We start from the raw sequence: 12,368 nt of genomic DNA on the forward strand, positions 1-12,368 counted from the left end.
CTCCCTTTTTAACCTCTCAATTTTTTTTGTATCATCACATCAAAGACAATTTATATTTATACCCTCTGTGTAAACTCCTTCTCTCTGCCCAAATACATTTACAGTTAAGAGTTATGAGTATTATCTTCCTGTGTAGGGATATAAGCAGTTTAACCTAATTGAGTTACCTTTTTTTTCCCCCCTCTGTTTACCTTTTTAAACTTCTCTTGAGTCTTGTATGTTAAGATCGAATTTTCTATTCAGTTCTGGTCTTTTCGTCAGGAAAGATTGAAAGTCTCCAATGTCATTAAATGTCCATCTTTTCCCCTGAAAGAGAATGCACATTTTTGCTGGGTAATAGATTCTTGGCTGCAATCCAAGCTCCTTTGCCTTCTGGAATATCATATTCCAAGCCTTGTGGTCCTTTAATGTTGAAGCTGCCAGGTCCTGAGCAATCCTGACTGTGGCTCCATGATATTTAAATTGCTTCTTTCTGGCTGCTTGGAGTATTTTCTCCTTCACCATATAATTCTGGAATTTGGCTACAATATTCCTTGGAGTTTTCCTTTTGGGGTCTCTTTCAGGAGGTGATCGGTGAATTCTTTCAATGATGATTTTATCCTCTGATTCTATATCAGGGCAGTTCTCCTTAATAATTTCCTGGAATATGGTGTCTAGATTCTTTTTCTGGTCATGGCTTTCAGGCAGACCAATGATTCTCAAATCGTCTCTCCTCGATCTGTTTTCCAGATCAGTTGTCTTTCCAATGAGGTATTTCACATTTTCTTCTATTTTTTCATTCTTTTGATTCTGCTTGACTGATTCCTGGTGTCTCATGGATTCCTTATCTTCCAACTGACCAATTTTAATTTTTAAGGCATTGTTTTCTTCAGTGAGATTATGCACCTTTTTTTCCATTTGGCCAAGTGAATTTTTTAAGGCATTGTTTTCTTCAATGAGATTATGCACCTTTTTTTCCATTTGGCCAAATGAATTTTTTAAGGCATTGTTTTCTTCAGTGAAATTATGCTCTTTTTTTTCCATTTGGCCAGTCAATTTTTGTGCTTCCTTTTCCAAGCTGCTGATTCTCTTTTTATAGTTTTCTTGTTTTGCTTTCATTTCTCTCCCCATTTTTTCTTCTACCTCTCTCAATTGATTTTTAAAATCCTTTTTGAGCTATTCCAGGAAGGCTTTTTGTTCTTGAGACCAATTCACCTTCCCTCGTGAGGCTTCACATGTAGGCAATTTGAGGGTATTGTCCTCATCTGCGTTTGTGTTGGCTTTTTCCCTATTGATACTGAAGCTCTCAATGGAGAGGGCTCTTTTTTGCTTCTTACTCATTATTGCAGCTTATTTGTTTATTTTTTAAGTTGAGGTCTGCTCTGGGGGCACCAGGGTCCCTGTTTTGGGCTTCTTGTGCCCAGGTATAGGTGCTGTGTGACCGGCTTTTTACTCTGAGGCCTCTATAGTGTGTGCAGTTCGCCCCCCTGCACTTCCTGTCTGAGTGCTGGGCCAGGCGCCTGATCCCGCCTGACCCATTCATGGCCCTCCCGGCCGGTGCAGGTAGGTTTTTCCACTGTCCTTCTTGGCCACCAGATTTTTGGGCCAGGTTCCAGGGGCCTCAGTTGTTTGGCTGTGGCCCGCAGCTCCTCCTGACTTGCCCCAACCCCCTTGGCACTGGGCTGCTGCCCTGTGCTGGGCCTCCCTTTTGCCCGAGTCAGATCGACCTTTTCCTGAAGTCTTCTAAATTATCTCTGTTTGGAAGACTGTGTCTCTCTGTCTCTTTGCAGGTTCAGTAGTTTCAGAATCTGTCCAGAGGCTTGATTTAATGTTCTTTTTGAGGGAACAGAAGGAGAGCTCAGGCAGCTTGCTGCTTCCTCTCCGCCATCTTGGCTCCGCCCCCACTGCCTCTTATTTCACTGAAAATAACTGGGGCCATTTGTCAAGAACTTCCTATTCTCTCCTCCTCCTTAACTCACATAGATGCCATCTGCCATTATCTCCTCCTTTACCCATCTCACATGAGGTCACCCTTCTCCTTGCCAAGGCAAGCCCCACTACATGCATAAGCAATCCCATTCCATCCTATCTTCTACAAGTCTACCATCTCCATCATCTCCAGTCCCTCACTTATCTTCAATCTCTCCCTGTCTGGCTTTTCCCCTAATGTCTACAAACACACCCATATTTCCCTCATCCTTAAAACCCTCTCACTTGATCCATCCATACATCCCCACTAACTATCATCCTATATCTTTCTTCCCTTTTGTGGCTAAACTTTGTAGCCAGATTTGAACTCAAGTCTTCCTGACTCCAGGTTTGGCACTTTATCCACTGTGCTACCTAGCTATCCACCTGAGTTCTACTTTACTGACAAAATAAAAGTCATCTGCTATGAGCTCCTTCTTTTCTCCATGTCACAACTCAAAATCTCTTAATATTACCCTCCCCCATTTCTCTCTTTCTCATCGCTCTACACCCTAAGGAAAAATTGATCTTTTCCTTGCCAAGGCCAATCCCACTACATATGCACTCGACCCTATAGAGCCTCCTGTCTTACCTGAGAACTTGTCAAACTGAGCATTCTTCCTTTCTCTCATCTTCAATCTTACCTCCTATGAACACCTAAGTTTCCTCTATCCTTAAAAAAAAAAAAAGTCCAGTTGACTCTGAAATCCCCTCAAGCTGTTCTCATATCTTTTCTTCGTTGTTGTTCAGTTGTTTAGTCATGTTCAACTCCTCATGACCCTACAGACCATACTATCCATGGAGTTTTCTTGGCAAAGACACTAAAGTGATTTGCTATTTCCTTCTTTAGTGGATTAAAGCAAATAGGGTCCCACAGCTAGTGAGCGTCTGAGGCCAGATTAGAATCTGGGTCTTCCTGAATACAGGCCCAGTGCTCTATCCACTGGGTCAAATAGCTGCCTCTCTATTTTTTTTTTCCTGTGGGGAAATGGGGGTTAAGTGACTTGCCCAGGGTCACACAGCTAGTAAGTGTCAAGTGTCTGAGGCCGAATTTGAACTCAGGTACTCCTGAATCCAGGGCTGGTGCTTTATCCACTGCACTACCTAGTTGCCCCCTCTATTTTATTTATTAATTAATTTGTTTGTTTATTTTAGCAACAAACATTTATTTTATTTTTTCCAGTTACACATAAGGGTAATTTTCAACAGTCATTTTCATAAAATTTAGAGTTCCAAATTTTTCTCCCTCCCTCCCTCCCTTTCCTCCCCCCTCCACAAGATTGCAACCAGGTTATATATGTACAATCTACAAGTGTTCTTTTTATCAGTTCTTTCTATGGGGGTGGATAGTAAGTTTCCTCATTAGTTTCTTGGGATTGTTTTGGATCATTGCATTGCTGAGAGTAGTTAAGTCATTCACAATTGCTCACTGAACAACACTGTTGTCACTATGCACAATGTCCTCCCAGCTCTGCTCACTTCACTATACATAGATGTTCATTAGTCTTTCCAGGTTTTTCGGGGATCATACTGTTTGTCATTTCCTGTAGCACAAGACCATTCCGCTACAATCATATAGCACAGCTATTTCCATCATTCCTCAATTGATGGACATTCCCTTTATTCTCAATTCTTAGCCTCCACCAAGAGTTGCTATAAATATTTTTTGTACAATTTTTCCCCCTTTTCTCTTTTTCATGATTACTATTGTAAACTGTTTCCCTTCCATCCTATTCCCTTCCCCATGATATTTATTCTATTCCCCATCTTCTTTCATCCTATCACTCTTCAAAAGGGATTTGCTTCTGTCTGTCCCCTCCCCCACTCTGCTCTTCCTTCTTTTGCCCCTCTCTCTTTATCCCCTTCCCTTCCTATTTTCCTGCAGGGTTAGAGGGATTACTCTACCCAAGTGAGTGTGTACATTATTCCCTCCTGGAGCCAATTCTAATGAGATTGAGGTCTTTGAGCCAATTCTGATGAGTGTTAGGCTCATTTACTGCCCAGATTAAATAGATTACTCCACCCAGTTGTGTGTGTATGTGTGTGTGTGTGTGTGTGTGTGTGTGTGTGTGTGTGTGTGTGTGTGTTAGTCCCTCCTTGAGGCAGCTCTGATGAGTTTAAGGTCTTTGAGCCTTTTCTGATAAGTGTAAAATTCATTTACTGCCATGCTCCTCTCCCATCTCTTCCCCCACTCCATAAGCCTTTTCCTGTTTCTTTCATGTAGGATTTCACCTCTGCCCTTTCCCCTCCCCCAGTGCATTCCCTTCACCCCTCAATTTAACCCTAAAGATAGCATCATGGGGCAGCTAGGTGACACAGTGGACAAAGCATCACCCCTGGACCCAGGGGGATCCCAGCCAAAACCCAGCCTCAGACATAAGACAGTCGCCCACTGTATGACCCCAGGTATGTCACCCAGCTCCAATTTTTTATGGGTCTTGTATTTGGAAGTCAAATTTGCCATTCAGTTCAGGTCTTTTCATCACCAATATCTAAAAGTCTTCTTTTTCATTAAAGTCCCATTTTTCCCCCTGAAAGATTATGATGAGTTTTGCTGGGTAGGTTAATTCTTGGTTGTAATCCCATTTCCTTTGCCCTCTGGAATATCATATTCCATGCCCTCTGGTCCTTTAATGTAGAAGCTGCTAGATCTTGTGCTATCCTGACTGTGGCTCCACAGCACTTGAATTCTTTCTTTTTGGCAGCTTGCAATATTTTCTCCTTGACCTGAGAGCTCTGGAATTTGGCTATAATATTCCTAGGAGTTTTCCTTTTGGGATCTCTTTCTGGAGGTGATTGGTAGATTCTTTCAATTTCTATTTTAGCCTCTTCTTCTAGAATTTCAGGGCAATTTTCCTTGAGGATATCTTGGAAGATGATGTCTAAGCTCTTTCCTTGATCATGGTTTTCAGGTAGACCAATAATTTTCAAATGATCTCTCCAGGACCTATTTTCCAGGTCAGCACTTTTCCCCAGAAGATATTTCACATTGCCTTCTATTTTTTTATTCATTTGGATTTGCTTTACTGTGTCTTGGTTTCTCATAAAGTCAATGGTTTCCATTTGTTCAATCCTAATTCTTAGGCAATTATTTTCTTCAGAGAACTTTTCCATTTGGCTTTTCAAGCTGTTGACTTTTTTCTCATGTCTTTCCTGTATCACCCTCATTTCTCTTTCCATTTTTTCCTCTACTTCTCTAACTTTTTCTTCAAAGTTCTTTTTGAGCACCTCTATGGCCTGAGAGCAATTCATATTTTTCTTGGAAGCTTTAGATATAGGGGCCCTGATGTTGACATCTTCCTCTGAGGGTGCCCCTTGGTCTTCCTTGTTACTGAAGAAATTTTCTATGGTCCTTACCTTTCTCTGTCTGCTCATCTTGCCTTTCTTTTACTAGACTTTTAGCTCCTTAAAGTGGGGCACTGTTTCCAGGCTGCAGTATTCCAAGCTTAAGAAGTCCCAGGTGGTATGATTTAAGGAGAATCAGGTTCTTCACTCACCTGGCCTGTTCCCTGGTCCTTGGATGACTCCATACCAACTTGCAAATCAACCAGCTTTGTGTGTTGTAGTTGTTAGCTATGATGAGCCTATGCCCCTCCCCCACCTGGGGCACTGCTACTCAAGCCTACCTCCTGGTTCCCAGCATGGGTGAAAAATCCAAGCTCTGCCTCAGCACCAGCATAGACCCCTTTAGTCTCCCCCCTGCCCAGGGCTTAGCCCTCTCACCAGACTGTGAGCTTACTTCCCAATGACACTGGCACCTCAGCTGATGCAGATGCTCTGAGGGTCTCCCTCTCTGGTGAGGCCTTCTTGGGACTGGATCTGTGTCAGGGTGACTATGGGTTTGGGCTCGACTTCTGTATCAGCACAGCAGCTCCCTCCTTCTGACCTTCCAAGCCGTTCTTGGTTAGAAGATGATTTCAGCACATTCTTCTGTGAGTTTTGCTGCTCCGGGCATTTTCCTATGGTGTTATTTGGATGTTTTTTGGAGCAATTGTGTCATGAGTTCGAGAGCTCACTGCCTTTCCTCCACCATCTTGGCCTACCCCTTCTATTTTAATCTAAATTCCTAAAAAGAATTATCTATGCTGGTTGCCTCCATTTCTCCACTTCATATGCACATTTCTATTCCTGGGAAGCCGACTTCTGACCATACATTCTACTTTATTGAAACTGCTTTCTCCAAGTGAACCAATGATTCCTTCATTAATAAAACCAGTGCTCTTTCCTCTGTACTCACCCTACCTGACCTCTTTGTAGCTTTTGGCAATGTTGACTAACCCTTCTTCCAGGATATTCTTTCTTCCCTGACCTCTGGGACATGACATTAAAGAGGCACCTGTTTTGCCCAAGCACCCTAAGGACCATCAAACACTTCCATGTGATCTGCAGATGGAACCTTTCATACATGTGTCTCCCCATTAGAATGTGAGATCCTTGAGAGCAGGGGCTGCCCTACTTCAGTATTTGTATCCTCAGTGCTTAGCACAGTGCTTTGATTACAGTAAATGCTTCATTTGTACATTCATTGGTTTTCCTTTTTGTCTTATTCTCCTTTTTAGGATTATCATCCATTTCCCACCCACTAAATATGCATGACCTCCAGACTTTCTTAAGCCTTTTTCTCTTTTTCCTCTTTATTCTCTTGATGGTACTAGCAATTTCCATGGGTTCAATTATCATCTCTATAGAGATGATTCCCTGTTTCTATTGAGAGCAAAATTATCCTTCCAGTTACCTAGGTTCTTTTTTTTTTTAATTTTTTTTAAATTTTGGGGTTTTTTTGTGAGGCAATGAGGGTTAAGTGACTTGCCCAGGGTCACACAGCTAGTCAAGTGTCAAGTGTCTGAGACCAGATTTGAATTCAAGGTCCCCCTGAATCCAGGGTTGGTGCTTTATCCACTGTGCCACTTAGCTGCCCCCTACGTAGGTTTTTTTTGTGTGTGTGAGGCAATTGGGGTTAAGTGACTTGCCTAGGGTCACACAGCTAGTAAGTGTCAAGGGTCTGAATCCGGATTTGAACTCAGGTACTCCTGACTCCAGGACCAGTGCTCTATCCACTGTGCCACCTAGCTGCCCCTGTAGGTTTTTAATGTCAGAGTTATTTTGGACTCTCCTTCCCTTACCCCTGGTACCCAGTCAGTTGCTAAGTTTTGTCAGTTATGTCTCTATATATCACTGGCTTCTCTCTTCCGCTCTTACAACCAGCACCTAGGTCAGGCCCTCATACCCTCTTGTCTAGATGTTTACAAGTCCACTAATATCAAGTCTCTTTTTTCCCCTCCAGCCCATTCTCCACACAGCTGCCAAATTACTATTTCTTTTTTCCTCCCTTTGTAATCCTATTTTGTTTTGTACATTTAAAAACATTATTCTGAGAAGGGGTTCATCAGACTACAAAGGGCTCCATGACATGAAAATCGTTAAGAACCTGTGCACCATGCTGAATAGGTGGTTAACAAATGTTTGTTTAATCAAATTAAATTGATTAGAAGAGGAATGATCAAGTGAACCAAATTAATATTTCTAAAAATTGTGTTTGGCTATGTCACTCCTTTACTTAAGAATCCTTACTGATCACACTGACCTTTCTAGATATTTGACGTTCCACTCTCTTATACACTCTATGTCCTAACCACGTTGGTCGACTAGTTGTCTCCTGAATGGAATGGTCCATCTTCTTTCTTTTCACATGGTGTCTGTCCTTTATGCCTGGAACATGCTCCCTTCTTACTACTGCTTCCAAGAAATTATAGCTCCCTTAAAAATATTCATCTTTGCTACCATGTACCACATAAAACTGTAACTACACTGCCCTCCTGCCCACAAATAAATATTAGTATATTTTGTAGTATCCCCAGTAGAATTAAACTCCTTGAGGGAAAAGATTGTTTCATTTTTTTTTTGGTCTTATTATCTCCAATACGGTAGAGTCCACACACATAAGAGGAACATAATAAATGTTTGTTGAACTGAACTGACTTGATTCAGGAAATGCCAGAGCTTTTATGATGGACAGGAAGTGTCTTCACTTGGTTGAAGTGTATGGAAGAGAATAATATATTTTTAGAGAAAGGTAGAAAGATAGTATGGTATCAGATTGTGATGGCCCTTTAGTTGCAGACAAAAGGTGGGTAAGTGACAATTCACCATTTTAATGAATGGTATCCTTATTCTGCCACTTCCCTTGGTATATAGGCGTTCTTTGAGCTAACATGAATCAGCAAACATTTATTAAGTGCTTACTTAGTGCCAGGTGCTATGTTAAGCTCTGGAGACTAAAGGAAAAAGTAAAAAACAGTCCCTGACCTCAAGGACCTTACATTCTAATGAGAGATATAACATAAACATAAATTTGTCCACAAAGAATAGAGAAGAGATGGAAGATACAGGAAAATATACTATAAGTTGAAATGATGTAAGTTGAATCTTATTCCCAAAGAAGAAATGGTATGATTAGGGATTATGTTCTTGTCCAAGGGTTGATACCTAACATGTTACAGAAATTATCACTAACACCACATGACACCAACTACAAACGATGTATTATCTACTATAAAGCTTTTCTAAAGAATGGTAAAAGCAGTGAAGACAATACAAAAACCAATCACAATATGAAGTTACTTAATATGAAAAATATCATAGAAAGGCATGAAGAAAGGATTGGGTTCAGTTCCTTTATCTGACACATATTGGCTGTGTGATCATTGGCAATCATTCACTTATCTTTAGGATTCCCCATGCAAATTTGCTTTGGGGGTGGAAGATTCCATGTTGAGAATTTCCTATGTTGATGCAATTAGAAGCTGAGATATAACATATATTGTGAAATATATGTTTCCGATAACTTCATATTTTTACTTCAGCAAATCAGAAGGTATAGCAATGAAGGGTCTTGCAATTTAGAGAGGCTTTTTAGAGAATTTTTGACGGTTATCTTTGATGAAACTTTTCTATGAGATTTAAGGTTATGTATCAGTAAATTGAATAGTCAAGAAAGGTTAGTAGGAAATTTACATGCTGTGGTGGTAGCTATGGTGGTGAATGAGTAGCCATTGAAAAACAATGCATTAGGGGCAGCTAGGTGGCGCAGTGGATAAAGCACTGGCCTTGGATTCAGGACGACCTGAGTTCAAATCCAGTCTCAGACACTTGATACTTAACTAGCTGTGTGACCCTGGGCAAGTCACTTAACCCTCATTGCCCTGCAAAAAAAAAAAAAAGAAAAGAAAAGAAAAAGAAAAACAATGCATTTTAGTCCTCACTTTGGCAGCACATATACTAAAATTGGAACGATACAGAGAAGATTAGCATGGCCCCTTCGCAAGGATCACATGCAAATTTGTTAAGTGAAAAACAATGTATTAGCAATTAAATTGTGACAGAAAAATCTACTCTCTAATCCCACTTATTTTTTGTACAACCTCAAGGTAAGTTCAGATGTAAAGTATGCAAAATTACAACATACCTGATTCTTGGCTAGGAGAAAGCATGATACATTTTAAGGGAGATTGTATTACATCATTCTCAGAAAGCTGATTATTCCAGTAAGCAGATATACAGTAATTTGAATTTGGAATCAGAGAGTCAATTATGGTAGTTACACTTTCTCTGCCATCCATATCAACTTCTAGATTCTAAAATGAAAACCAATATTTATCTTTAAAAAAGATTATTATGAACATGATATGGAACATCAATATAGTTAAATTTGCTTTGTAACTACTTTGTATTTAAGTGACAATTTCAATGCATAAAATGTTATAACAATTTTTTCTATTACTCCCGTAAATTTCCATCAGAACTTTTATTTAATTTATTCCCATTTTTCATTTTATATGGTCATATTATAAATACTGTTTTTCTGGCTCTGCTTTAAAAAAAACCCACCTTAATATTATTTCTTAAATCTCTCATATTTGCTGATCTTAATTCATTATAGCATCACATTATATCAGTGTTCCACAATTTATTTAAGCATTCTCTATTTTTTTATAGTTAGCTTGCTTCTATTTTTTTCTGATTACAAATAATGCTGCCCTGAAAATCTCTGAAAAAGGAGCTCTTTAAAAAATAACTTTCAAGGTATATTTCCAACAAGTTCATTGTTGGGATAAAAATTATTAATATTTTTGTAACTTTCATGGAATATTGCCAGATTGGTTTCCAAATGACTGTAATTCAAAGTTTACAATTCCACCAACAATGAATGACCATACCATTTTTTCCACACAACTTCATTAACTCTGAGTTGGTTTTAATTATTTCTGCAAATCTTATAGGGGTGAGATACCTTAAAGTTATTTTAATTTAAATCATTTTGATTATTAGTGAAGTCGAATGTTTTTCAAGAGACTTAAATATAACTTTTCTCTTTTGAAAAGTCTACTCAAGTCAAATCAACAAATATTTATTGTGTCTACTCTGTATCAGGCATATAGCTAGCTTTGAATTTATATAGCAAAGTATACTTTCTGTATTTTATCTCATTTGATCCTCACAACAACCTTATGAAATAGATGCTGTTATCCCTATTTTTCAGATAAGGAAACTGAGGTGAACAGAGTTAAAGTTATTTGTCCAATGTCACAGAGCTATAGTAATTGGCCGGAGCTGGCAGCTTGCCTACTGTGCTGGGGTGGCCAGGCCTAGTTGGGCCTGTTGTGCCAGGGGTTCTGCAGCTGGCAGTTTGCCTGCTATGCTGGGGGCCAGAGGCCTCACAGGTGGCCTGCTGTGCTGCTAGCCTGCTGAGCCAGGACCACAGGACCTTGGTTGCTGATCTGTGCTGTGGCTTAGAGCCTCATGCTGGTTTGCTAAGATACCTCCTGCTCTGGGCTGTGTTCCCCTTTTACCCAAGTGAGACAGATCTTTCCTGATGTCCTTCTAAATCATCTTGGGCTGGAAAATTGTTTCACTCCATCTCTTTGTGGGTTCTGTTGTTCCAGAATTTGTTTAGAGACTTTATTTAATGTTGTTTCAAGGGAAACTGGAGAGCTCAAGCAAGTTCCTGGCTTTTCTCTGCCATCTTGGCTCTGCTAATTCTTTGTCAAGTTTTAAAACCAACATGGGTGATTAAGAGCAATTAACAAGATGTTTAGAGAAAAGCACTACAAGAAGAAAAGCACCTAGTCTGAAATGGGATCAAAGAATGTATATACCAGGAGTGGTAGGTGGTCAAGAAATCACTGACATACTATTCCAAAAGATAAAGTCCAATATTCTTTCCATTGCATCATGTTGCTTCTCTATGGTTTACCTGATGGAAGTACATCTTGCTCTGGAAAAAACAAACAAACGAAAAAAACCTATAGCTGTTCTTTAAATGAGCCTAGTCAGAAAAAAGTGATTTCTTCCTTTACTAGGACAGAAAACTCTGTTCTTAGCTAATGCTGGACTTGATTGAAATTAGATTTCTTTAAGGGTAGGTAGGTGGTACAGTGGATAGAGTGTCAGGCCTGGAGTCAGGAAGACTCTTCTTAGTTAAAATCAAGCCTCAGACACTTACCAGCTGTGTGACCCTGAGCAAGGCACTTAACCCTGTTTGCTTCAGTTTCCTCATCTATAAAATGAGCTGGAAAAGGAAATGGGAAATCACTGCAGTATCTGTGCTAAGAAACCTGCAAAAAGGGTCACAAAGAGTGAGACACAACGGAAAAATGACTAAATTACAACAAAGATTACTTTATATATTCATCCACCCTTTCTTTGAATGTCAAGGGTTTTTGTTTTTGCCTCTTTTCCTTCTGATTCTCTTCTCTATTTCTGATAAAGCTACACAAAGTCAACCTTTCAGCTTCTGTGTCCTCATTTATAAAATGAGGATAATAATCTCACATGGTTGTTGTGAGGACAAAATTATTGAAATTATTTTGTATAAAGGTATTTTGTAAAATATAAGGTGCTATATAAATTTGAATTTTTTTTTTTTTAGTGAGGCAATTGGGGTTAAGTGACTTGCCCAGGGTCACACAGCTAATAAGTGTTAAGTGTCTGAGGCCGGATTTGAACTCAGGTACTCCTGAATCCAGTGCTCTATCCACTGCACCACCTAGCTGCCCCTTGAATTGTTTTTTAAGATAGGAGGCATAAAGAGGCCTATAAAAGATAACTTTTGAATTTTTTTTTTTTTGCAGGGCAATGAGGGTTAAGTGACTTGCCCAGCTAGTAACTGTCAAGTGTCTGAGGTCGGATTTGAACTCAGGTCTTTCTGAATCCAGGGCTGGTGCTTTATCCACTGAACCACCTAGCTGCCTCCTGGAGTTGTATTCTTGAGTATTTCAAAGTTGTTTTTTTTTTTAATGTTATAGTACTTGTATATATTGTTCTTCTGGTTTTCTTCACTTCACTCACCTCATTCATACATGTCTTCCCAGGTTTTTCTGAATCTATCCCTTTTATTATATATTATAACATATTATAATATT

The 12,368-nt window shown here is 39.6% G+C and overlaps 1 protein-coding gene and 1 non-coding gene across 2 annotated transcripts in view; one reads left to right on the forward strand and one right to left on the reverse strand.

Annotated features, from left to right (window-relative positions):
- IFNAR2 (interferon alpha and beta receptor subunit 2) overlaps positions 1 to 12,368 on the reverse strand; it is a 65,024-nt gene that overhangs the window by 18,606 nt on the left and 34,050 nt on the right. Inside the window, 1 exon segment of the mRNA XM_043998038.1 lies at positions 9,413 to 9,581. Coding sequence (XP_043853973.1) covers positions 9,413 to 9,581 — 169 coding nt within the window.
- On the forward strand, positions 9,202 to 9,308 carry LOC122752207. The gene has a single exon (XR_006355997.1). It is a non-coding gene; the product is annotated as a U6 spliceosomal RNA (small nuclear RNA).

The sequence above is a fragment of the Dromiciops gliroides genome, chromosome 3, assembly GCF_019393635.1.
Source record: "Dromiciops gliroides isolate mDroGli1 chromosome 3, mDroGli1.pri, whole genome shotgun sequence".
NCBI lineage: Eukaryota > Metazoa > Chordata > Mammalia > Microbiotheria > Microbiotheriidae > Dromiciops > Dromiciops gliroides.